Source organism: Aplidium turbinatum, chromosome 11 (assembly GCF_918807975.1).
Source record: "Aplidium turbinatum chromosome 11, kaAplTurb1.1, whole genome shotgun sequence".
Classification (NCBI taxonomy): domain Eukaryota; kingdom Metazoa; phylum Chordata; class Ascidiacea; order Aplousobranchia; family Polyclinidae; genus Aplidium; species Aplidium turbinatum.
The window spans coordinates 10219598-10245795 of record NC_137482.1 but is presented as its reverse complement, the minus strand read 5'-3'; the positions used below and the strand labels follow the sequence as shown (position 1 = coordinate 10245795).

The following is a 26198-nucleotide window of genomic DNA, read 5'->3' as shown; positions in this document are numbered from 1 at the left end:
ATAAAATCGAGACTGTGATATTCGCAAACTTACCTTCAAAAGGTGTATCACTGCTTTCGTTTGGACACTCGTTCATTCGACTTAAAGGTCGACCGACTGGATTTTCAAAAACATAATCTTCCTCTTCCGAACTGGTGTCCGGAGGCGGTTGAAGAAACTCGGAAGGTTGGAGATCTTTGGGAATATCCGGATACCTTCCCTTGATTCCACTAAGAGGTTTATAAGGAGACGTGGGAGGGAGAAGCATCGGAGTTCTACTTCTTGTTTCCACTGATATTCTTTGGATTTTTTGTCCTGGGAGCGAGGACGGGCGACTGGTCGTATAAGTTGGCACATTAGAAAAATGTTTATGGTTGTTTGCAGTTGAAGGAACGCTGCTCATGCTTTCACTAGCAGAGCTCATATAATCTTTTGGCTGATTAGGGTTCACGTGTAACAATTCAATTTCTTCGTTTGTCAATCCAACCAACCCATTGAGATGCTGAAAATTAAAACGTAGCCTAATTGTTTTTATTGGAAAATTTTAACACTTTAAACTGCTATGAGACCACCAATCATAAGTTTACAAATAGAAAATAAAAATGTGCACAGCGTCGTACAAAGCGAAGTCTGACAGTAGCCTAACTGATCAACATGCAACATAAATTCAAGTAAAGACAATATTAAAGTTCGAAAATATCCTCTACGCTTTATTGAAAATCGAAATATGCTTCGTACCTGTACCATGTCGCCAATTGAAGGGTTTTCCGGTGAGCTTGAACTGACATGAGAGGAAGAAGACCCAGTTGACGTTGATGCGACTGATCCTGACACGCGACGGGAGTATGTGCTGCTTGACGTACGGTAACCACCCTTACGTCCACTGCAAACAAAGATAAGCCAAAACTAAATTAACAACAACTCATCGGTAGCCTACAAACAGGAAACAACCTATCACATCGACGTGATACCGATCAACAAATTGGTGAAATACATTTAGTCAAAACCATTCAATTTTTATCTATTGATATTCAAGTTACCTTATGTATTTTTGTAGTGAGCTTCCTTGATCACTGCTGTACAACATGGACGGGTTTTTGGTAGGCGAAATTCTTCCAATAGATGTATAGGATAGCTTTGAAGGATTAAATTGTGATGAACTGGATGCTTTTTCGTATTTGTTGCCTTCGTACAACTTTGATGAGAAAAAGGGACTTTTAGAAACAGGCCGGCTTTTTTGTGATGGGCTACTTTCGGTTGACGCTGGATGAACGCTGAGAGAGGATGTCATATCGCTGGAATAGTCAAAAAAGTTGCTTGGTATGATGGGAGTGCTACGAGTGCCTCTAGATAAGTTTTCGCTGTCCTGCATTGAAGACAAAATCATCACGCCTGGATCCACTTCACTGTGACCAATAGATTCTTTTCGTTCTTGCATAATGTATTGATAGGATGGCAGGAGGGCCATTGGCTTCAACGATCCAGTTGCGTTGTTGTGAATAAATTCTTTTCCGTTATTTTCTACTGGAGATGTCTGCCTATTTTCACGGACCAGGTCCTAGTAAAATTAAAAAACTATGTCACACATCCATGAAATTTTAAGGTCGTGTATATAAGCACATTTACTATACTTTATGATAAAGCTTTGGTAGATAGTTTGCATTTTTAAACCATAAACAAGCAAAACAAAGCAACCTTAGCGGGCTTAACATAATGTATTACATACAAAACAATATATAACATAATGACTCAAACGTTTTCGACACTCACGTGTGTCCTCATCAGGAATTAAATCTGCAATTTACTTTATGATAAAGACTTTGTCTGAAAGGTCCAACTGGCGTTACATACCGCTTATCAATTACATTCAAAAACATCAACATGCATTTTACTTTTATTGGTGAGGAAGTAGTTGATCTTGTGGATCCTATTCCGGAGCTTGTTAGCTCGTCAAAATTTGCAGCTTCTTGGTCTAATGTTCTCACATCTTCGAAAAGATTAGGATGAGAGAGAGGTGGAGGAGAACCGTTTCCATTTATTTTATCAAATTCAAAGCTTTGGTTGCTGCGACCAAGATTTGTTTGACCTGGAATATGGCGATAAGCTATAAAAGATACACTGCTTAAGTTTTATGAAAAATTGACGGATTCTAACGGTAGGATAACTATGCTGTAGCCTAAGCCTTATTGCACGATAAATAAGTTTCGTACCTTTTTGAACTTTAGTTGGTGTTTTTTGTTGGGCGTGGGTACCATTTGAAGTAGAAGTGTTTCTTTTAGTCTTTTTTGTGATGGAGTACCGACGAATAAAACAAATTACAAAAACTGCCACAGCAATGACTGCCACAAGGCCACAAATAACGAAAACCCAAAATGGCACACCAGCCGAGTCACTTAAAGCGACACAAACTCCGCCAGTCTCAGCAAAACCATCCTTGCAAAGACAGGCAGCTGACCCATTGACAGGCCCACACTGTCGGTTGGATTCTGAAAAATATGTGAATAAAATGTCATGCCGTGTGTAAAGGAGGCTTCGTGACCTGACAGTTGGTCGAAAAATATTTCTTCTTACGGTAGTTTATTGAACAATAGTTCACCGAATTTTTCCACTAAAATCGTAATAGGCCTATCCCCTGTAAAATTGTCTTAGGTAAAAATCCCATCGATTTTTTATTCTTTTCTTTGGGGAATTGCAGTTAATTTAACTTGCAATAATTCGATTAATTTTTGTTTGACAAACTGTTGTCGTTTTAATACGCTGCCGTAGTAGGCTACAGGTAGACCAAGTCTACTGTAGCCTATATCAGGATTACTTTGAAATTAAATAGTGTTGTCGTCATAATGTAGGTCTACAAATTTTGTCCTTTAGGCCTACATACCTTCAGTGCGGCAGTCATGGTTTAGACAAGGAATAAAGACCTCGCATAAGTTCCCACTAAAATTTGCAGCACAGAGACACTCATAGACTCCATTTACAAGAGGCCGACAGGAAGCGCTATTCATGCATGGTAAAGAAATGCATCCTCCAAACGAAATACACTCGTATGCCTCCCTGCGCAAAAACATGCTTGAAGAATTAGCGTTGGATTATAGCCTACTTTACTAAAAGTGCCACGCAACTGTTTTGTAAGTAGCCTACAATTTAAACTTGAATATGGTGAGGAAAATTTCTGTAAGTTACCACAAATCAAGTCTTCAATTTAAATTTCTAGATATCGTTTCATGAATAGCCTGTGGTCTTTTTCAGCAGTTTATAGTCTAAGCTTTCAACAGCTCATATAGCCGTAGTAGACTATAACATGGTATTTTGCTGCCGTTCGGATTGTGACCTATTTATTGCCTATTGCTTTGTTCACTCTATGTCTCTATGAAAACGAAATAACTTGACTTGATTATAGGTTTGGTTTGCAGACACGTTTAAAATCTCAGATTACCGGTACGTACATTGACAGTCTTGCGTTCATCAAAAACCCACCATATGTCGTTGCAGTATAATCCATCTGCAAAGCATGGATTTGATGCGCACACGCTTCTTCCGGAACATCCCATTGCAACTTGCTCGGCTTCTGAGCCTTCTGCATTTGTAGCTTGTGATACAATGAGATTTGAGCTCAGACCGTCGTCAGCAAGAGGCTGTGGTCGATCGTTTAGGTAGAAACTGAACACACAGCCTTGAAAAGCTGGAAATGTGTTGAGTGAATCAATCGGAGCTCCGCCAAGGTAGATGGTCTAAAAACACACCAATCAGTTGAATTAAAAAATTATCAATTGACGATTTATTTTCTTACTGTAGGTAAAACGTAGCCCACCATGTTGCCAAACTTTCAAAAGTAACCATCGCAAATCCCTATCATGTACGCTACTTTTAGACTTTAAAAAAGTAGACTCTAGAAATCCCTACCAATAGTAGCCTAAGATAAATAAAATAAGACATGAAATATAATCATGATTAAGCTGGTGCAAGTTCAGATAGATCTACCTGAACAAATGAATCTTAAAGTTGTTTGATGACGGCTATATTAGTACCCACAACTATGGAATAAAATTTGTCTCCTTACTTCAACATTCATTGTGTCTGCAAAGTTTTTTATTCCGCCAGAGAAAGCAGTGTTCAATTTTTGGACACCATCCAACTCCGCAGTGACTGTAGTATCTGGTTGCCCTGTAGTAAGCTGAATGGTGACGGTATGCCATTCTCCGTCTTCAATTCTTCCAGAAAGTGTCTGTTGTTTCTTGAAATCAGAATCCGTTGTGTAGATATAAAGAAGAACGCCATCTTCGACCTATTGGAAATATAATTAAATAAACCTGTTTCAAAGAGATAAAAACACACAGCCAATGTTAGGCTGCATTTCTTAAACCAAAATTATTTCTGTGCAGCAAAATCGTTCAAATATCTAAAACATGAGTAGCCTACCAGGACTAACTGACTGTCTTGAAACTCGTAGTTGACAACTTTATCACTACGTAGGGGAGAGTGGGGTTAGTTGGAAGGCAGAGTTAGTTAAAAAATGATCATTTTTTTAACTCTCGATAACTTTTTTAAATATTTACAGCCAACATGTGAAGTAGTTTATAAAAACACACAATCCATGTTACTTTCGATTTGTTGAGTCAAGGTATACCTGTTTGGCTGACAATTTTCTATTTTTTTCTTTCGAAGTGAAATTTTTGGCGTATTAAAAAACATCTTATGCGTCGATATCGTTAAAGATAGGCAGAAGTTTTTTGGTGTGTGTCATCTGTAGGTGTTCAGCAACACTAAGACATAAACAAATTTTAGTCCAATGCACCATGCTTGAATATTTTAGGAAAATAGTTTGTCATATGCTAATGGGGCTAGTTGGAAAATAGTGGGTGGGGTTAGTTGGAAAGTGGTTTGATAACGGTATGACTATGTAGTACGATACGAGTATATCGTCGTGGTATGATAATACGTAGTATAAGCTCCAATGTATTTGTTTTAAGCAGACATACATTGTAAAATTTTAATTTGAATAACTTGGAAAGTGTTATATATACGGCATCACAAGTTTTAGCAATGCGTTTATTAAAAAATGGTTTTACCATGATTAGGTGTAGAATTCATTGCATTTTGGTTTTAAAACAGGTAAACATATTTGCTTACAACCCCATGTAAATGTTTGTTGGTGAAAAAAGAGTATCCAGTTTATTAGTGGGCATTAAACTGACGTTTTTCAACTAACCCCAGGCATGGGGTTAGTTGAAAAATCAGTTGTATGTTTGTTTATTTTAAATTTTCATTAAAAGCTGAATTGACTCAATACTTATTTTTGGTTGTATGATAGAGGACACCATAGATGATAATTTAAGCCACTTCACGTTGTCAGGTTATGCACCAATTGTTTTAAATTTCAATTTAAAAAAAATCTTTCCGACTAGCCCCACTCTCCCCTAATCCTCGTCATCAAGAAGAAACGTCAACTTACCACGAGTGACGCCATTGCCTGATCAGCACCTTTTGCCATCAATATCAATCCATTGCTTTCCCTGGTTCGAAATCGTATAGCAACAGAAGAAGCTGAGAATGGTACAGAAATTATTGCATAGTCTGCAGTAGCTTATTCTTCCCTTCACAAAGTCTGTTCAGTACGCCTACAGAAAATTTCTTTTAAATAGCCTAAGCTTTCAGAGATTTTTAATGATTAAACATTGTAATTACGATAAGATACTTTTAGTTCACTTACCATTGCTGTTAGATATCGAACGTTTTTCACGCGTTGTCAGAGCTGACGAAGATAGCGCACCACTAAAAGTCAAAAGCTGTTCCTGTATAAACTCCGGTGAATATGAATACGCGAGGTATGTTATTCCGTTGAACGTCGATCCCACCTTTGTCACAAAAATGCACTTTTCTTGATAAAACTGCAGTATACTTTTAAACTACAGTACACAAAACAATATTAATTTGCAGTTTTGTAACTTGTAACCTACAGAAGATATTGCCTTACTCTGCTGTTTTGACAAGTTTTTCCAGATCGATCACTTGGGCATTCGCACAGCACCGTTGCCCATATGTCGGTGCAAGTTGCATCTTCTCCACAAACCGAGAGAGCAGTTTGTTGAGTGGCACATGCGTCACCATCATCAGAGCTCCGAGAACAGCCGATAGTCACTCTAAAACTCTCAATTATCACAGGAGAAAGATATGATTCAATTTCCACCGAATTTATCTTGAGATTTCTGAGACATCCAACGAAGTCATAGGAAGAAACCTAAAACAGAAGTAACACTTGTTCTCCATTGTAATTAGTAGTCTTTGCAGAAGCCTAGATTTACTGTACATAGAAATTTGACGCATCTAGGCCTACATATGAGTAAGTATGGTTAACTTTACTTCTGACTACAATATGCCTTACTTGGTTAGGATGACTGATAATGTCAGAAGTGTTTCTATTTCCACCGACGAAAATATATTGACCCGTTAACTCCTTGAAGGGGCTGCTTGTAATTGCAGGAATATTTTGTGTAATAGAACAACTGTTGCTGGTGTCTGTAGCAACGTTACAGTTGTCCACAACAATGCTAGCTCTTGATTCATCCAGAGACACACCAACGTGATGCCACAAGCCGTCCGATAAATTTTCACCGATACTCATACGAACAGTGCTGAAAGAAAGATAAAATCATTAAAAGACATGTTCTAATGCTTAGTTTCTAAATGTGCATAACTTCAGAAAATGTAGTTTCTTCGCGCGTAGGTATTTTGGCTGAGTTTCATCTGCTAGATTTGCAATTACTTTAACTCAAAACTGCAAATTGTTTCCATGATACACAAATTACACATAACACAATACATAACTGCCAGATCCTAAGCGAAACTTCCGGGTTGAGCTCCGGCTTGCTTTGGCCTGCGTCAGTGGTACAAAACCTCTACAGGTACCGTATGCAAAACTGCCAGGATTAAGCTTTCAAATAACTTTCCTCGCTCCACTCAATTAAATCAGTTTCTACTATGTAGCCCACGCTCAGTGTTGTTGGTATTCATGTTTGATTTTATCGCTGATGCTTATCAATCATAATTTTAAAGCTTCACCTGCTAGCGGAAGGAATGTTGTAGGACAGACGGACGTTTCCTTCTAAAAGTTCAAGAGCTACAAATGTAGATTGACTCGTTCCAGCATGATTGTATAAAAGTAGAGCAGATGAAGACACTGCAATACAACTTTTTGTTAATTTCTTCAACTATTTTTTTTAGAAGAATGTTGCTATAGTCTTGCATTCTTTTTTGGCAATCGATTTGTAAACTGAAATTTAAGTCTGCAAAAATGTATTAAACTTTTAGCTGTACGAATTATTACCTGTTGCAAACTCAAATTCAATCTGGTTTGACGATTCATGAAGTGAGGAAAGGACAAGGTACGAAAGAGGCTCAAAACCGAGGCTGTTCTGCTGACAGTTTAATCCAGTAGTGCCGAATGAACATTGGCAAGAATGAGACGAAATGCCATCTGCACAACAAAATCAAACGTTTTTATGGTTCTACAACATAACATCACTTTTCCATGAAGTTTGACTGCAGTAGCCTATATTGTTATACAAAAATCATAAACCAGATAAATCCTTATTCTCATTTTAAATTCAGATTGTAACAACACTGAACACATCTTCTAGCAATTTAAATTATACTCAGTTGGGAGCATAACCTACCTATGCAAGTTCCTCCATTGAGACATGGATTCTGGGCACAAAAGTCAATGTCGACATCACAAACTTTCCCAGAATAACCAACGCGACATTCGCATTTGAAATCACCTACAAGGTCAACGCAACGAGCGTTGTTTTTACATGGGCTGGAATCACATTCATTTATCTCTGTATCGCATAGACTTCCTGTATATCCTGAAATGCAGTTTTTGTTAAACCTAGTCTATAAAATTATTTTGCACTCTACTGAACAATCAAACAGTGATAGACTAATGCTTTAAAATACTGTAGATCAGAGCCCAATGACAACAGAAGTCACTAAAATGAGCAGAAAGGAAAGCACAAAATGGTAATTGAAGCAAAAGCAAACAAATCGTTTTGGCGTTTTACTATTGTTGGCTATTTATGGCGTTTTGAGCATTGTTGAGTAACATTTTATGCTTGAAAAGTATATTTTGCTTTCTTGGGAAACAAGCTGGTAGTTCTGTCAAGTAGTGAATAAAATACGTTAATATGCACCTGGAAGACACTCGCATTTGAATCCATCCACTTGATCTCGACAGCTCCCACCATTTCGACAAGGGTTTTGAAGGCATTCGTCGGTAATAATTCTAACTGACAAGACAACCGGCGACACGTTTGTCGGATCGGATGCACCAGGATTTTTAACAAATACACTTAGTTCTACGACATCTCCTAGGACGAGATTTGCATTTTTGGACACGAAGATTTCACCTAAAAAGTGCGTTAGATTGATCAAAATGGGTAATGGCCACCTGAGCAAGACAACAAGTGAAAATTACTTTGGCAGTAGCCTACACTTAAAAATACTTTTAAAAGAGGCTACGAACCTGTTTTATAATTCACATAGAAGCCTTTGCCTTCACTCCATCCGGCTAATACAAAATACACTTGGCCACTTTCGCCACCGTCTAGATCAGTTGCGTTGAGTCGAGCAAGAAGTTTTCCTTAAAAATATATCTATTGATGATAGCAACACGGTTACATAATAGAAAAAAGACTGTTAAAAAACAGCCACTAACAATCAATACAAAGGACTGCCTCATTGTAATTCTAATAGCGAAATCGAAGGATCTACAGGAAGGAAGGAATTTGTTAATTTTATAATCGATTTGAATAACATGTCAAGTAGCAGCCACTCTATTCTTTGTTGTTTTAAGAAAACCTCTGAAACGTCAATCGTGTTTTCGTGTTGATAGAATTATTACGTTACTTTTACAGACATAAAGCTTGTGTTTACTTAAATCCATATATCTCTCTCCACGGAGTTAGTTGTCTATCGAATTGTACAAAAACAATTTACATTTTTAGCAATTCCTTATTCTTCCCGAAAAACAAGTTAAATAATTGCTGTCAGTTTCTAGACAAGAGACTGGGCTTGCAGGGATTGTGACTCATAAAACGGCACCAGAATATCTGTAGTGTGTTGTTTTAAAATGCTATTTTTAACTTCTATTGCTCTAAAAAACAATTTATGTCATCTTGTGGGCTGAAAATTAATCGTTGTTTTTCATCATCCATTTAAACGTTGGCATAGCACGGCCAACGGTAATTCAACGTCTAAATGTCGTTGTCTGTATGTGAATTGTAAATACTTGGTGTAGCACAACATTTCTTCGAAGCTTTCGCCGCATCTTGAAAGATGTTGTATGAACGTCAGCGAACGATTGTTATCCGCTTGCTTTCTTCAACCAAGGCATATTACTGAAGCTATTTTTTCTTATCGTTGTCTTTATATAGCGCATCTTCTTTGTGTTTTGCAATATCAGCAATTCAGCATAAAAGGCTTAGCAAAGCGAACGTTTGAGAGCGTAGACCAGAAATTCTCTTTGAGTTTTGTATTAGCTGCATTTGGTAAAACGAGATGTTTAAATCTTAACTCTTAAAGCATAAATTGAGAAACTTTATGTTAAATATTTCTTGACCATTTACTAACTGTAAATTTTGTATTCTATTTGAATAAGATGCACTAGTAGAATCAATTGCTGTATGACTGTTACGACTATTATTATTGGATTATTGTTTGTACGGATTATCACTTCAAGCCCTGATTGCTGTCTCGGTGAGTCTGAACTATAATCACCAGCTCTATCTAGAATTGAAGTAGCCTATATCTGCCCACTAAGTTTGTTAAACGACCTTGCGACCTGCAACCTTGTGGCCGACCTTGCGACCTGCAACCTATGTGACTGAACCTTCGACTTGCAACTTGTGATCTTGTGACCTTGTGATCTTCTGACTTGTAATCTTGCAACCTATCTGCCACAATAAACTAACAGAACTCAAGACCGCGTTCAGATTCAATCTACTTGGCTTGTTTTTCTGTCTGTTGTAGGCGCATAACCGTATTAACTGAGCGACGCATATAATAATCCAATCCACTGTTTGGCGCCAGTGAGAAAGATATTCTTTACGTAGAATTCGCGTCAAAATTCTACAGAATTAAACAATCTACATAAAAAAATGGCACGATCAAAACTGCAGTGGTTCATCTTTCCGTGCGTGCAGTTGAGCAGCGCACTTCAATTGAATTTTGCACTAAGTTGTAGCCTACTTAAAGGGTAGAAAAATTTACTGTAGGCCTACAAACAAGAATGCTTCAGCTTCAACTTCGACTAAATCCATGTCGCTGAATCAAAGGCATTGAAAGAGTGTAGAATATTTAGCATAGATTTTAATAGAAGATTCTTTAGTCCGAGGATAAGACTTTTTCCATCAACTAAACAAATTACTTACCTGGAATGCTGTTTACAGATGATACCACTGTAGAAGGAAAGTTTACAATTTGCGGTTTAAACTCGTTTTCATCAGTCACTTTTATCGTCAGTTGAGTCGTGTCGTTGATACTGTTTCCTTCCTCATTTGTTGCTACTATCTGTAATATAACCAATTAGTGAAGTAATCTACTAGGCAAAATAAAATATTTTTCTATTTGGAGAATCTATCATCTCATTTTTGTTACCATAAATAGTAGCATTGACAGGGGTGCAGGGGGCACTTAATGGACCCGGGCCCGGGATGTTTTGGGGCCCGAAAGCTTGAGAAACCAACGCGTATTCTTTGGATACAATACGCTTCTTTATAGAAGTGTCTTGATTTGGGCCCCGAGGATCTCATTGGCACCATTTTTTTATTTACTATAACTACTTTTTTTTGTGAAAACTTACCGACACCTTGTAGATATTTCTTTGTTCGTAATCTAAATATGTATTCTGAGCTGCAAAAATATCGCCAGTTAGGCGACGAGCTACCATGTGATCTTGAGGAAAAATGCCATAATGGACGACAGCATTTTCATTTAAATCAGCATCTGTTGCTGTCACTCTGCAAGAAACAAACAAGCACATTATAAAAACACTAACTCTCCATTCATTTAAAGTTCAATTTCATGTTCAAAGTAGTATCGGTGATTGATAGTTTCAAATTTTCAACAGGAAGCTCTGTCCTGTTCTTATTTTGCATACAATAGAGGGAATCTTGCAAGAAGCAATCTTTTCTTGTCATTAACAATCGATGTTCTGTAAAATGACGATTATTCGCAGTTTTTGCACTTTATGACCATTGTCATTACGTCTCGCTTTTAATTGGACTTGCAAGGGGTATCTCAACTTTTTTAACTTTTTTCAATGCATACTTTAGATAATCAAATAAATTTTAGTCATGTCACGTAGCCTAGTAGGTCTAAGTACTATTGTCAGTTATATGAATAGAAGTTTGCGTAAGTACGCACGTGCAACGCTGCACACAACATGAATAACCTTTACCTTGTAATATGTTGCCCGGGTTGTATATTTTCAGACACATAGACAACAAAGCTTGTAGCATTGAAAAGTGGTGGGTTGTCGTTAACATCAAGAATTGGAATTGTCACTGCAACTTCAGCGCTTTTCGGATTGACAGCACGATCGTAAGCTGAAAATTTCCAACTTACAGTAAGTTCAAATTAAATTTTAAGAAATCATTTGACTGCTAAAAGTTTTTACACAATCGACAATTATGTTTCTAACGAGAGGTGACTAACCACTTACCCACAACCGTCAATGTGTAAGAAGGGGTTATTTCATAATCAAGTGCTGACTTTACATAGATGGATCCAGTTGTGATGTTGACACGGAAAGGTTTATTGGAATCTTCCTCTACAAGGGAATACCACACCTACAACACATTTATTTTTTTAGTTTTGTTTACAAACTTTATACCCACTTAAACTTATTGGTCCACTTTATAAAGCAGCATATGCTTTGTAAGTTAAAAAGCAATAGCTCAAGTGATTTAGCAAACTTAAAAACGTGGTTCTGGTAATTTATTGTGAAAATAAAGCGTTACGATGGAAAATTAAATTTATAGTTTTGGCATATAAATAACTGTAAATTGCAATGCTTTCAAACAAAAAAAAATATCTACTTCTCCGTTTATTCCGTCATCAGTGTCGGTCGCTGACACCGAGGTAACAAAGCTCCCAATGGAGGTGTCTTCGCGGATCGCTGGCGAAATATAAGATCGACGAGCAAACGAAGGCCTATAATGCAACATACACCACGCTTTATCAAAAAGAATCAAACTTCTTGCAAGAAAATTAATCACAAAAATAAGTCTAAGTTATTCTTTTGTTGGTTAGTATAAGTAATACAAGCTCAATATAAAGCATCTATTTTTCGTCAGATTGTTTAATGCTTTACCAATTTTTCGGAGCTGTTTTGCATTGCAACAATAAAAAAAACTCGTACTATACAATACAGAAATGTATGTACATTGTACCTTCTACTGTTTTCTCCAGATATTTCCACAGAAAGAGTAAAATCAGAAAACTTTTGGGGAAATCCATCGTCCGTTGCTCTGATGACTATTGTCAGTCTGGATGAAAGAGAAAATCCCGACAGGGATTTGGTCGTTGTGACCTCACCAGATGTTGCGTTGACAGAAAAGTATCCGCTATGAGTGCCTCCGACATTGGTGTATTTTAAGGAGGTGGCTATTGTGTCCTGGTCAGATGCTAATACATTCACGATCTATTGGAAGACAAGAAATATGAGAACACACATACGAGTGTACACTGCGGTGAGATGAAGAATGTGTTATCAACTATACTACGTAATAAATAATGACCAAACTATGCTCAGAACAATAACAAGCTGTCACCCAAAAAACGTCAAAAACGCTATAGGTGACAACTTGACTTGTACATTGCCATTTTTCACTCACGGCGGTGTCAGCAGGTGTCGATTTCAAAACAGCAATAGGAAGAAGCATCGGTTGGAAATCAAAAATAGGGCTGAGCAAGTTTTCTGCGTGAACATTAATGGTCACTACAGTTGATGACGACAGCGGAAAGGGCTTGCCAGAATCCATCGCTGAAATTTGTAATTTGTACGTTCTGGGACACTGGGTAAAAGAACCTGAAAAATCACACGTGTAAAGATTAAAAATGTAAGTAACAGAACTTTTTGACAAATGAATGCAATATACAATTTGGTCAAAATAAACTCTTGGAATCAAGATATAACAAGGAGTTGCACAAATTAATATTGTGCCGACTATCTGGACATGAAGGACAATGGACAATTTGAATTTGAAACACAAGTTCTTCTTTCCTTTTTACGGTAGCCTACTGTTTATTATAAGACATGTAATAAAAACCAGTGCAGGATGTATTTACCTGGAGCTGACGAGCAGGTTAGTTGTGTGGCTGCAAATATTTCCCCACTTGTATGGCTGATAGTGAAGAAATCAGAAAATTTTTGTATGGAATACCATACCTGCAAAGCAAAAAAAAAGTTGCTTCAAACTAAATCATTAGTTTTAGAGATAAAGAAACCAACTTCAAAATATTGGCAATAATAAATTTTACATGCATAGTTACTATGTGTAAGCTCCTGCTGAACAGAAAATAATGCATGTAGCAGCCTATGCCTTTTTATTTGTGATTTAAAAATAAAAAGAAATTGAAAATGATTCTGCGCTTTATAGTTCACTGCAGAGGCATAAATTACATGAATATGAATGAACGGTCCATCACAAGACATAGCCTATTGTACTTTACATGCGATGTGAAGCAAATTACATCAAAAAATATTTAAGTATTAATCCAAGAGCAAAATGGTTGGAATGCCTAATCAAAATATAAAGAGCCCTAAATGCAGATACTTATTAACATGAACATGAGTTTAGTATTTACATTTTGGGCTCTTTATTTTTTGATAAGCATTATTAACCCTACCCTTGAGTTTATTCCTTCGTCTTTGTCTGAAGCTGCAACAGCCAGTAGAAACGAGCCAGCTGAAAGACCACTGCTAACATCCATGTCAAATCTCTCTTTATCAAACCTGAATAAAAGCAAGATGAAAAAAGGTATAGTTTTTCGAAAACATACATAAATGCAGTTCAGCATACTAATACAACTTTAATTAATGCAACTTCTTGATTACGCAACACTTACTTTGGGAGGTTGTCGTTAGTGTCGGTCACTGTTACTTTTACCGATGTGTGAGCTGTCCAGAAGCTGTCGCCAGCGTTTACTTGAAGATTGTAACTAAACATATTAGAAGGAAAATTTTTGTGTTATTTAAATGTACTATATTGTGGTATCAATGCGCAAATAAATATACATTAGGCTACACAAATACAGTAGCTTATGCTCAACTCGATCACAATCGACAAAATATGTGTAAAAATATAGTTTTTAATAAGTTTACCGCTAAAAACGACACAAGTAAAGACACTTCGGGACTTGTGCAAACGATTACCTTGACTGACTTTCTCGGTCCAACGTTTTGTGAATCGTCAGAACGCCGCTGACTGGGTCAATAGAAAACATCTCAGAATCCAAGGTCTTGCTCAACGAATAGCGATTTTGAGCATTTTTCTTTGAATCCAGGTCGGTACTGGTCACCTAGTTTAAACATTCCTCGTTAACAGAAATTCGATATTGAGCTAATGAACAACAAGACATAGCGCCACAACTCTTGTCTTGAGTGTTCTAGAGATGTAGGCTACAGGCTTATATATTTTAAAGCCTACTTTATAACGTTTACTCAAAACCACTTACCAATGTGACGTAATCACCAATCGAAGCATCTTCCTTGACACTTACGCTATACAGTCTCGTGAATGAAGGTGGATTGTCGTTTATGTCCTCTACAAAAACTTTGATGGTCGTTTCACTTGTCAGTGACGGGGTACCTTTGTCTTTTGCTAGGACTATGAGAAAGTATCTGTTGAAAATATGAAAAGGGGTCATTTAGAGTTACTATGTGTTGATTGAAGGTTATGAGAAAAACAACTTACGATTCTTTCTCTTCTCTGTCCAATGAAACTCGATTTTTGAGTTCTCCTGTACGGGAATCTAAATCGAACTTTTCCGGGCTTTCACTTTGAGTCAAATCCAAGACGTATTCAAACATTCCACCAGCAGCTGTAAATAACCGAACATAATTATCGCAGCAAGTTCTTACATATTTATGAAAGTTATGTCATCGTAATTGGGACGTATTTTCAAAGAGGCCAATGCAGTTTGAAAGGCTCAATAAGTAATCTTTAAATGGAAACGTATTTGCAATACAAATTGTAATTTAAAGAACTTACTTATTAGTTCTACTTTATGTCAACAACGATTCTTTCTGTCACTTATGTAATTGCTTCTTTTGGCTTAAAAACGTTTAATATAGAGTAACATTTATGCACACTAATCCCACAAACCTGTGAAAAAATATTCAAATATTGCATAAAGAAAACAATGAAGTTATTGGTTTTGAATATCACCTTCATCAGGGTCTTGAGCAAGCACAGTTGCTATATTGCTCTTGATTTCATCTTCTTTCACGGTCCCAAAATACAAGCTCTTTGTGAACATTGGTGGATTATCATTCGAATCAAGGACCTTAAAGATTATTTTATTTAATATTTTTGCAAAGATCACATAAAAGACATGTGATTTATTTGCAGCTAAATAAAATGACTGAATAAAATTGCATTGTGAAAATAAATTTAATCTGTTCACAAAACCATGTCTAATTTTGAGTAGGCTACATTAACAGCTTGAAATCTAAAGAAAGTGTTTCTAGCAATTTTAAATTTGTCCACAACATTCACAATCACTTCTTTAATACAAGATTTCACTCACGTTAATCGTTAATGAGGAAAAGATCGACAAACTAGGAGATCCTGAGTCTCTTGCTTCCACCAGTAAGTGAAATGTCGGTGTCGACTCCCGGTCAAGGCTCTTCAATCGTTCCACGTCTCCACTTTCATGATCGATAACGAAACTGTTCTTTTTATTTCCACCTGAAAATTTTATATCCATTGTTTTAAATTATGTTCCATGATAAAAAAAAAAACAGCCCTGCTATTACACAATCATGGGTCAATGTAGACTAACTACTGTAGTCTTAAGAACTGCATGATAAATTACGAATTATAGGAAAGCCTACTAATGTTATGAAAATATCAATGAGCCTTTAAATCAATTGTAATCAAAATATGTGTGTAATCGTAAAACCGTAATGGTATATATATGTTGTAGTATAATATAGGCGATACCAGCAAGGTAAAATCGAATTGGTGAAGAATTCTCCCTTTCAGAAGTTGCTTGAAAATGATGCACAACTTCATTAGTCGGTGGCGTATTTTCAAGGATCTCAACTGATGAGCTTGGTTTCGATGAGAAAGTTGGATATGGTCCGAAATGAACGGTCACTGTGACGTTGGCAAGTGCACTGTTCGATGGACTGCCCTTGTCACTTGCTCTGACCTGCAATGAGCAATATCATATTATGTAAACAAACAACAAACCTACGTATTTACCAGTAATTGTTTGTTTGCCCCAGCAGACTTATCTATCGTTTAATCTTTTGCGGAAGAGTGCTTTAAACCAACTTTTGTGGAGATAACTTGACAAGTAAAGAGAATTTTCTTTTAATTATTGTACATTGTATAAATACCTGGAATGCGTATGATAAGTCTGTTAGAGACGATGTGGTCGAAATAAGACCTAAATTTAAATCGATTTGAAAAGGCAGAAGTCCAGAAGTTAGTGAATATTCAACTTCTCCGTTTTCGTCTTGATCAGCGTCGTTGGCGGAAACAACTCCGCATACTTTATTTTCTGCAACAGTAACCAGCAGTTAATAAGCTAGGATAAAACACAGAAGATATGAAGTCTTGACGCCTTTAATTTTATGTTTTAAATATCACTACATATATTGCACTGTAAGATAGAAAATTCTCGCAAGCTCGAAAAACTTAAAGTATTGACTGGAGATAATAATTCAGTTCATTCAAATGCTTGTGCACATAGACTTAATGATCCCTTTTTCAACTCACAATGCTTTGATACTCACTTTCCGGCGCCACATGAATATTGTAGGATGAAAGGCTGAACTTAGGTTCATTGTCGTTTTCATCTTGTAATTTGATAGTGATTGATGCTGAGGAAGACCTCGTAGAAGATCCTGCAAGATCCAAGCAATTTAATTACGGTAACATGTAGGGACACAAACTGCCTGCACAAAAATTATAAAAAAAACTTTTTCAATGTATTATAAATTTTATGAATTTGAGCAAAACACTAAAAATATATAAAACCAACCTTCATCATCGGAAGCAGAAACGGTGAGTTCATATGTATCCTCAATTTCTCGATCTAGTGCGGCTGATATAATGAGATCTCCGGTGGTGGGATCCACAATAAACGGAACATCAGCAGTCAGAAGCCTGTACCTGAATTGGATGCAATTTTGTCAATTTTAATCACACTGTACAGTACGCCGAATCGACGTTACTCCAGCTTTTCTTGAGCAGATTTATCATTTTATTCACTATTGGTTGAAGTGTTGAACACAGGATTTTGCAACTACAGATTCTATCGATAAGAACTTAAGACGCATTTCGACATTGACCATGGCGATTTTTTTTATATTCAAATAAGATAACGGAGCTAAATATAACCTATGCAAGTATTTTGTTTAGTCAAAATCTTGAAACTAAATTTTTACATTTCTTTAAAGAGTTAACTCAATGACCTAGCGTCGAGGCAAACTGTACCTGACCACCCCAAAGTGACCAGCATCACGGTCTAGCGCTTCAACCGTCAACACTTTCGTTCCAATGCTAGAATTTTCAGTGACGGAGGTTTCAAATTTATCGGGTTGAAACACTGGATCAAATTCATTGACGTCATTCACCACGACAAGAACAGATGCTGTGCCAGTCAAATAAGGAAAACCTGAAATAGTAATGTGTAAGCACCAAACATTAAATCAAAACTTTATAACAAACTTATGCTATATCTGTTTGCGTCATTCTGAAAGGACTAGATCTACTTTACGACTGGGCTACAGGACCATTTTACAATCTTCAAATGCTATTTTCTTCTATAACAGATTGATCATGTTTGATCAGCTGTGACCTCACTTATGAATTTCTTCCATTTTGTTCTATGAAAATTTCGTTATGAAAATTTATGTTATTTTTTCGTTATGAACATTTCGGTACCAGTTTTAAATAATATTCATCACCAGGTTCATTAACTTCAAAACTATTACAAATCCATGATTAGCTACAAAATATGTATGATATACAACTGAAACATCATATCACACCTCTGTCGACAGCTGTCACAAGTACTGCATAACTATCGACACTCTCTTTATCTACAGATCCCGCGAGCATCAGTTGCCCACTTCCTGATAATGTGAAGAGAGTCCCAAGATTGTCGAGGTCTCCAGAAACATCGACGCCATCTTTTGTTGCTTTTGTTACCATGGCACCCCGAAAGTCCGCTCTACCCCCATTTCCAGTGTCACAATCCGACAAATGAAACTGAAGGGTGATGCATAGAATTGAAAAATATGACGAGCAAAGAACAAAAACAATCTCTATAACTTTATTTCACGTTATATCTTCATGTATATAACTGGATGTTCTTTTTGTTTCTAAGAATTACACATTATAAAATATTGGCATCAAGTAATAAACAACAATAATGAAGTTATCTTTGAGAATTAATTGATATAGACTCGTGTTAAGTCAGTTCAGTTCAGGCATATCTGTGAAAGCTCATCTCAAATAACATCTTTGGTATGCTATAAAGATCCAACTGTTCCTTAAACGACGTTATTTTTGAAGTACTTGGTTTATACTACAACTTTGTCATACCTGCATAACTTCCATAGCATTTACATTTTCGTCAACATTTACAACGCCAGATGCCGGTGACACAACCGGTGAGCAATCGTTCACGTCTGTCACTTCGACTGTCACATTGGTCGTGATTGATAAACTTGGTTCTCCCAAGTCAAAACCTTCAACTACCAACACGTGGCTCGCTGCTATTTCATAATCGAGTGAACCCGACAGATAGATCAAACCTTGATTCCAGAAAAAATACTTTAACTCAAAATTTACATCTCTCACTTCCAATGGCATCACATATGTTTCAAACTTGTACGTTTTAGATGGTGACTGATTAGGAATAAGAAGTGTTTGCCTTATGTTAAAAGTGCTTGGAGTGTAAAATGAAAAATTCTTGACACGCTTAAATATGTTTAAAAAAAATGCAATATATACAAGCCAATCAATCAATTTTCAGTTTCTGAGATTGTAAGTTAACTGGAGAAGTTGAAACTTTATTTTAAATTTTTCCAGCAATACTTTACAAAGTCCAGTAATGCGTTTGAAGAGTTTAGTTTACAAAACTACCTAGGCCTACCTGTTTTTTCATCTAACGCAAAGCTTTGAGAATTCGATTGATGCTTCAAGCGATAATGCACCATGCCGTTGAAGCCTTTGTCGATATCCGTAGCTCGTAGTTGAGCTATTTCACTCCCCACAGCTAAATCTTCAGAAACTCGAACACTCAAATCAATGGAGTTGAAGTCAAAAATTGGAGAATTGTCGTTAACGTCAGTTACGGTTATTGTTATGTCCCGAGACGAGGCCAGAAGTGGAGTGCCTGACAATGTAATTATTTGCTTTTAAACCATTTTGTGAGAAAAAGTTTAAACGAGGTCTTCTTAACGTGTTTCAAACATAGCCTCAAGTTGACACTTTTTACCTTTCCCAAAAAAAACTAATACAAAAAAGCATACGTCATATCAACCTACAGTAACTTGCCAATATTCGGAGCCAAAAGTCAAAATTTAATGTAAACAAGCAATCAATTACCTTGATCATCAACGGAAATTGTTAATGTGTACTTTTCTATACTTTCCCTATTTAATTGTTTTCCACTCGTACGAAGCAATGCGGTTTGAGCATTTATTTCAAACACTCCTTCATTTGGATTTTGTGCTGACAACGTAAATCTGAAGTTTGAAGTGACGTTAGAAATGACGTCATCCATGTCGTAAGCTCCTATCCGCATTACGTCGGTGAAAGGCTCCACGTCCTCAGGAACATACCTTCGAACATAAGTTTTTCATAATGTTTGTTTTATGTTTATAAACTCAAGAGGCTACTATTAAATGATGACAGATCAAAGAAAAGTCCTAAATAATTTGATTAAGGTCATGTTTGGGTGAATATTGTTCCTGTGCCAACATTAGAATTAAACAAATATCGCTCAAAAACGAACATAAATGGTAATGCATGAAGAGTACTTACCAAACACCCGGCATTATGAACTCTGGCGCGTTATCATTGACGTTCAGCAAGTTGATGGTTACATTTGTGAGTGTAAACCGTCGAGTGGCAGGAGGTGCCAAGTCCATTGCCATAACAACCAGGTGATAAACGGCTTGTGTTTCACGATCTAGCATCTTGTGGGTTGTTATGACACCGGTGGTTGCATCAATCCTGAAATGACTTTGAGCGTTGCCACCAATAAGCTTGTATTCCACAACACCATTTAACCCTGAAAAAAAAACAGTTTGGTTGAAAGATCGTACATGGGTCGATCAAAAGAGTTTTATCACTTGGGCGTGCTGGCCTCATTTGACTTCAAGGCATAGGCTAATCGCATTTTATCTAGGCTTCGTGGTTGATAGATAACTGCTCTTTTTAACACCATGAAGATGAGCACTGTCTTAGGGGTATACAGCAGTCAGTTCATAAAACAAGACTGTGGCTTTAAACGAAACCTTCTTCAGCAATTGAATGCATTGTTTTGTTTTATACTCATTTATAAATAACGTACTGACGAGTCCATGTAATCACACCAGAAAGTACATTGACGGAAGTAATATACTGTATTGCATGACTGTCGATTTTATGTCAAATTTTAAGCTCAAAACGTAAATCTAAAATCGATTTTCTCACTTGAAACCTTTCTTAATAACTCGCTGATTAAACTAATGACAAATTGTCGTCCATACAAAAGCTGTTAATTCAAAAAATATTAATAACTGTTAATATTTTATATTGTGCAGTATGTGTAAGTACGTACAGTACGTAAACGCAAACGTATACGTAAACGCACATTATGCAGTGTATTAAAAACAAATGTTTAACGCTATTTCAATGATGAAAAACGTTTTGTACGTAGTGATTAGTTGACAAACGATGAAGACTTTGAACTTTTACGGTCGTTCATTTGCTGCTGTAGCAGTGGCTGGAGTGATTGCTCAATACATTAAAAAATAAAAGCATAAATCGTCTTCATGCTTAACAGACCTTTTTTGCACCTTGGCAATGCGTATATTCAGAGCGAATAAAATTACATAAAAGACGAGTATACTTTGCAGCCCGTGTGATGGAGACAACGTACAGTTAAAACTGTCGACCGACACAAACGGCATTGCGTAATAATTGAAACAGTTTTGCTGTGTCATTCCAATTTTTTCAACTCTTGCGCAATCAAAGTTCTCAATGTACGTTGAACAAGTGCAATAGTAAATAATATAAATCTTACCACTCTTTCCTTTGCCATCATTTGCACTAATACTGTAGGTAATACTATATTAAAATGTACGTTATTAATTTTGGAGATGCTCATTTTAAAGGTGAGCGAAACAGCAGAGAAACCTCAAGACATTTCATTCGTTTTTGCTTTTACAACATATTTTATCATAAGCACGCTGCAGCCATTGCAAGAAAAATAAAGGTCCCAATGTTGACAAGGACTTGCGCAAAGACATTTGTAAATGAGAGTTTATTGACGTACTTACAGATACAGAACAACAAGTTAATACTTTCTGGTTGAGAAAGTTTTTGTATTACAACAACAATTTCTGTTTGTGTGAAGCCAGTTATCGCACCAGTTTATTTACCTATATCTGCATCTTCTGCTTTTACTTCTGCCACGTGGGAGTTCACATCTGCATCCTCTGGTATCTCCGCATATCCGTTGTGTTGATGGAAGATGGGAGAGTTATCATTGGCGTCATCAACATTCACATACACATCGGTGTCTACGTAAAGACCTTCAGCAAAAATAAAGAGAATACGTTAAAAATGAATTTGTTGAAATACAAGTCAATTTTTATACTTTACAAAATTCAATTTCAAATGAAGACGCACTATCTGGGTTCGGAGCTCACCTCCGCCATCAGTGGCTCGCACACGGAAAACGTACAAGTCTTGAGTCTCTCGATCGAATTCGTGAGGATATGAGGCATTCAAATGGATAGAACCGGTTTTTGGTTTGAGGAAAAATCGACCACGGTTGCTTTCTGCAGAAAGTGCATCAACTTAGTAGCCTGCAGTTATAACTAAAGCTTTGGTAGAGAGTTTGCTTTGTTGAACCTGTAACATGTAAGCAAACCCTACAAACCATGCAGTGATAGTTAGATAAAAATCGAACTCGGCTTTTGATAGCGTGTGATATGTTCGGAATCTTTTTCAAAGTTAAAAACCAAGTTGAAATTTTTCATCATTATTCCATTTCTTCAGCCACCGATATATTTTAATAGTTTGGTTTATATATTGTAGTACTCAGAAAAAGTAATAAGAATAAACCAAAGTAATGCATACACTGGATCAGACAAAATAGAAAAGTTTAAAATGTAAACATTATCAAAGCAATTCTCAGCAAACAAACCATAAAGCCATATTAAAATTGATCGATTGAATTTAACTCTAAAGAAATTTAAAGCTCAAGAAAATTGATTCTGACCGTTTACAAAGGAATAAGTTATCATCGAATTTAAGCCCGAGTCTTCGTCACTTGCTCGAACGGAACCAACATATCTTCCACTGCTAGGTGGCGTGCTGAAGCCTTCTTTGATGAAAAACACAAAGTAAGGGCTTGGGAAGGAAGGCGCATGGTCATTCGCGTCTATAACTCGAATACGAATTTCTGTGCTGGTTTGATGAAGACCATCGCTGGCAACCACTGAAAACCAATCCAAGTGTGTCAAATCACGAAAGATTGTTATTTTATACTTCCCTTAAACTCGCAAGATGTATCACATGCTGCATACTTTTACCTTTCAATAAACAATGAATGCAAAAAAGCAGTAAGGTTACTCTGTTGAAGGCATAATTTTGTTAAATCACAATTTGAATCCCATGCCACCGAATCAAATAACATCATCGCTGAAGCAAAAGCAAGGAAGCTATTTGGGTTAAAGTTGAAGAGCATTGTACATACATTTTTCCAACTTATACGAGGTCTGAGGACCTACTTGTCGACGGAGATGGACGTGATCTTGATCTTAATCTTTAAGACCACGTATTTTTAGTGATCTTGATCTTCAAGATCATGAAAACTGGTGATCTTGCCCGTCTCTACTTGTCGACAGAAAACTTTAAAGTTTGATTTACCAATTAAATTATATTGTTGAATGCGTTCGTGATCAAGACCAGCGGCTCCAACAGTCAATTTTCCATTTGCGGAATCGATGTTGAAATCGGAAGATCCAGTGCCGGATTGAAAGGAATACTCAATTGTGGAAGAAGAATCAGCATCAATTGCTCGAGGATAGGAGATTATGAATCCCGGACGTGTCGATTCCGATACAAACAACTCTGAAGTCGTAGGCTGAGGGTACAACGGGGGGTTGTCGTTTGCATCAAGAACAGAAACTACAACCTGAAAAAGATTGAATCGTCAAGGTGTGCAGAAAGATGGTTTTATCAAATAAAACAAATAGAAACTACTGTACAGTAGTCTTAATCTAAATTATCATTTTCTCGAATATCTAAGGAAGTGTATACAATGCTTGCCTTGCAGTGTCACACTTTTTGCATTAGCCTACTATGAAGAAAAGTTCTTACGTAGGGGCCAGCATACCAAGCATGGCACAACGTCTCTATAACTATTCGCTAACAAAGAAATGTAACAATGATAGGCACACTTCAGTCACTTCACATGGCCTTGAAAACAAGTCACGAGGAAATTAAACCGTCAAAGGGCCACAAAGCACGACGTATGATTTATAAGAAAACGCAAGCCATAGACTCCTTATGTAATCTTTTCTCCAAGAAGCGATATCACCACACCATGTATGCGGTTTAAAACGAGCTCAAACGACAAGTCAGACGTTATGTTTTGGGACCTCTAACAAGTATTGCTCCTTTCTCCTTGCAATTATTGAACTTTTTGTTACAGTCTCTACAGCTAACAGATTATCTTGTATAATACCATTATATATGATTTTGTTAGCGAATAAAATTTTGAAACTTTGAATTTCGGTTGTCTTCTTTTTAAAAGTATAACCAGCCTATATCAAAAAAGAATAGGAGAGTAAGCTCATCTAATCCATTAAATAAAACCGAAAAAAAGTAAAAAAAATTACTTTTACAAAATTCTACTGCCATTGTTTCTAAATGATTTTTGTTTACTCGTTTTTTCTCCATTTAAGTGACCGATGTACAGCAAAGATATTGATTGATTGATTGATTGACATTTATTTTGTCGCGAGCATAAATACACATATTCAGCAAACTCAGATACAACACTATACAAACTCAGATCAGTACACTATAATCAATGTTGAATCAATGCAAAAATGACGGATTTTGCTGTCTGGGTTATTACCATACAATTTCATTCGACAAACAAAAAAACGCTTTAAAAACGGTAAAATTTATCTAATTTTGAAAGCAGTTATGACTGACATGTACAATTGTACATCGACTATAACCTGATGGAGTTGTTTCTCCAATATTCCATTCAATTTGCATAAAGTAAACGAGATTCATTGACTTTGGTTCAGCTAATTATATTACTTCTCAACAGGATTTGCTATCAACGTAAGCTCAGCTTTGCCTCGGTGAGCAAAGGAGAAAGTAATCGTAGTTACTTCGAATTGATCCATAAAGAAACTAACCCTAATATTAGCGATAAAACGAGTAGAACGCAAGTCATTAACGCAGAGTTTACAAAACATTTCTACTGTGCCTGTACCGAGAGAAGCAGTGTTACCACAATGAAGTCTGCACTTAAATTTGCAAGTCACTCGGTCTTGTTTTCCGTCCATTCGTTTTCAATTATTACCATCAACGTAAATCGACATATGAAAACTTCGGCCAAAAATAAACCACATCTTTTGTATACGGTTGAAACAGCTCATTCTGAATACTTTTATAGTTATACATAAGATCTACGTTCAAAGAGTAGTGATTACGAAATCATGGATCACAACGGCGTTGAACTACTACAGGCTAAAGAGGTTTTTTACTTTTTGTGATTTTTTTAAATCAAAGGTATTTTAGTCTGTTGTTTAACAACCACCCTCTTGAAAAAATTTAACATAATTAGCTATCAAAATAATAACTTTGCAGCCTATTCTATGAAAAGTGTAGTTTCGTATGAACATCTGAAATTGAATGCAAAGTGTATCAGCTTTTCCAAACATCAAATAAGTTCTTAAAATACAAACAACCAAAAACGTCAAAGTTAATTTAAATCACGATCACCACGGAAAGACGACAGGACACAAAATGAGATTTTACAAAATTTACGTGCCGCAACCGTAAAAACCCAAATTCGATTAAAATGCTTCAATTTCAATGCAGAACAATGAATGATTTATGACGTTTTTACTTTTGGCGAGCGATAGGCTTTCCCCTATTTTTTCAAACACATCTGCAATAGACTATCCTTTTACAAACGAAGCGGTGAGCCTAACCCAGACCTGGGTTCCAAATCAAAAACCTGGACTCGGGCTTTTGATAGCCTCTTCTCTAGGTTAGCATACATATATTTTCAAACAATCGCTTTGAATCTCCCACATTTCTGCATTCACAAGAACTTTTACGCTTTCAATTAGAACGCTTTCGCAAAGTTTCCTGTTTACCCAATTAAAAAGATAAACACTAAAAATGAGAATTATAATCAAAATAGAAAATTGAACAAAATGCAAATCACATTAAGCGTTTCAAATTATTGCTGTTTATTTGTTTTGTTTTTTTGTACCCTGCAACAGTCACGCAATCATCTAGTTTTCTATCAGCTAAAAAACTACTTTAATCGTTAAATACATGCAATGTTTAAATTCAGAAGCCGTGGCATCAAAACCAGACATCAAGACAACGACAACGTCCTGAAATTTTGCTGCCAAAACTAAACACATAGCCACATCATTGGACACAAATAAATGGAATGTTTTGGTTTAAATTGCCTATAGATTATTCGCCTACCTGGACCATTCACAT

General features: G+C 36.5%; 1 protein-coding gene across 1 annotated transcript in view; it reads right to left on the bottom strand.

The window, feature by feature from the left end:
- Positions 1 to 26198, bottom strand: part of LOC145780185 (protocadherin Fat 4-like) — a 38800-nt gene that overhangs the window by 948 nt on the left and 11654 nt on the right. The window contains exons 12-57 of the mRNA XM_082591892.1: positions 23364 to 23631; positions 22714 to 22932; positions 22139 to 22270; positions 21869 to 22021; positions 20265 to 20514; positions 19827 to 20062; positions 19372 to 19614; positions 18819 to 19030; positions 18263 to 18482; positions 17706 to 17886; positions 17251 to 17381; positions 17003 to 17113; positions 16604 to 16767; positions 16203 to 16413; positions 15787 to 15947; positions 15426 to 15543; positions 14952 to 15078; positions 14713 to 14878; positions 14411 to 14556; positions 14104 to 14196; positions 13885 to 13990; positions 13324 to 13423; positions 12870 to 13063; positions 12426 to 12676; positions 12072 to 12186; positions 11696 to 11822; positions 11432 to 11579; positions 10835 to 10991; positions 10404 to 10542; positions 8498 to 8614; positions 8166 to 8381; positions 7650 to 7841; positions 7301 to 7450; positions 7036 to 7153; positions 6359 to 6608; positions 5951 to 6214; positions 5687 to 5831; positions 5429 to 5520; positions 4037 to 4261; positions 3454 to 3707; positions 2858 to 3030; positions 2190 to 2465; positions 1872 to 2083; positions 1020 to 1537; positions 718 to 862; positions 34 to 481 (exon numbers count right to left, since the gene is read on the bottom strand). Coding sequence (XP_082448018.1) covers positions 34 to 481; positions 718 to 862; positions 1020 to 1537; positions 1872 to 2083; positions 2190 to 2465; positions 2858 to 3030; positions 3454 to 3707; positions 4037 to 4261; positions 5429 to 5520; positions 5687 to 5831; positions 5951 to 6214; positions 6359 to 6608; positions 7036 to 7153; positions 7301 to 7450; positions 7650 to 7841; positions 8166 to 8381; positions 8498 to 8614; positions 10404 to 10542; positions 10835 to 10991; positions 11432 to 11579; positions 11696 to 11822; positions 12072 to 12186; positions 12426 to 12676; positions 12870 to 13063; positions 13324 to 13423; positions 13885 to 13990; positions 14104 to 14196; positions 14411 to 14556; positions 14713 to 14878; positions 14952 to 15078; positions 15426 to 15543; positions 15787 to 15947; positions 16203 to 16413; positions 16604 to 16767; positions 17003 to 17113; positions 17251 to 17381; positions 17706 to 17886; positions 18263 to 18482; positions 18819 to 19030; positions 19372 to 19614; positions 19827 to 20062; positions 20265 to 20514; positions 21869 to 22021; positions 22139 to 22270; positions 22714 to 22932; positions 23364 to 23631 — 8674 coding nt within the window. The remainder of the gene's footprint in view (positions 1 to 33; positions 482 to 717; positions 863 to 1019; positions 1538 to 1871; positions 2084 to 2189; positions 2466 to 2857; positions 3031 to 3453; positions 3708 to 4036; positions 4262 to 5428; positions 5521 to 5686; positions 5832 to 5950; positions 6215 to 6358; positions 6609 to 7035; positions 7154 to 7300; positions 7451 to 7649; positions 7842 to 8165; positions 8382 to 8497; positions 8615 to 10403; positions 10543 to 10834; positions 10992 to 11431; positions 11580 to 11695; positions 11823 to 12071; positions 12187 to 12425; positions 12677 to 12869; positions 13064 to 13323; positions 13424 to 13884; positions 13991 to 14103; positions 14197 to 14410; positions 14557 to 14712; positions 14879 to 14951; positions 15079 to 15425; positions 15544 to 15786; positions 15948 to 16202; positions 16414 to 16603; positions 16768 to 17002; positions 17114 to 17250; positions 17382 to 17705; positions 17887 to 18262; positions 18483 to 18818; positions 19031 to 19371; positions 19615 to 19826; positions 20063 to 20264; positions 20515 to 21868; positions 22022 to 22138; positions 22271 to 22713; positions 22933 to 23363; positions 23632 to 26198) is intronic.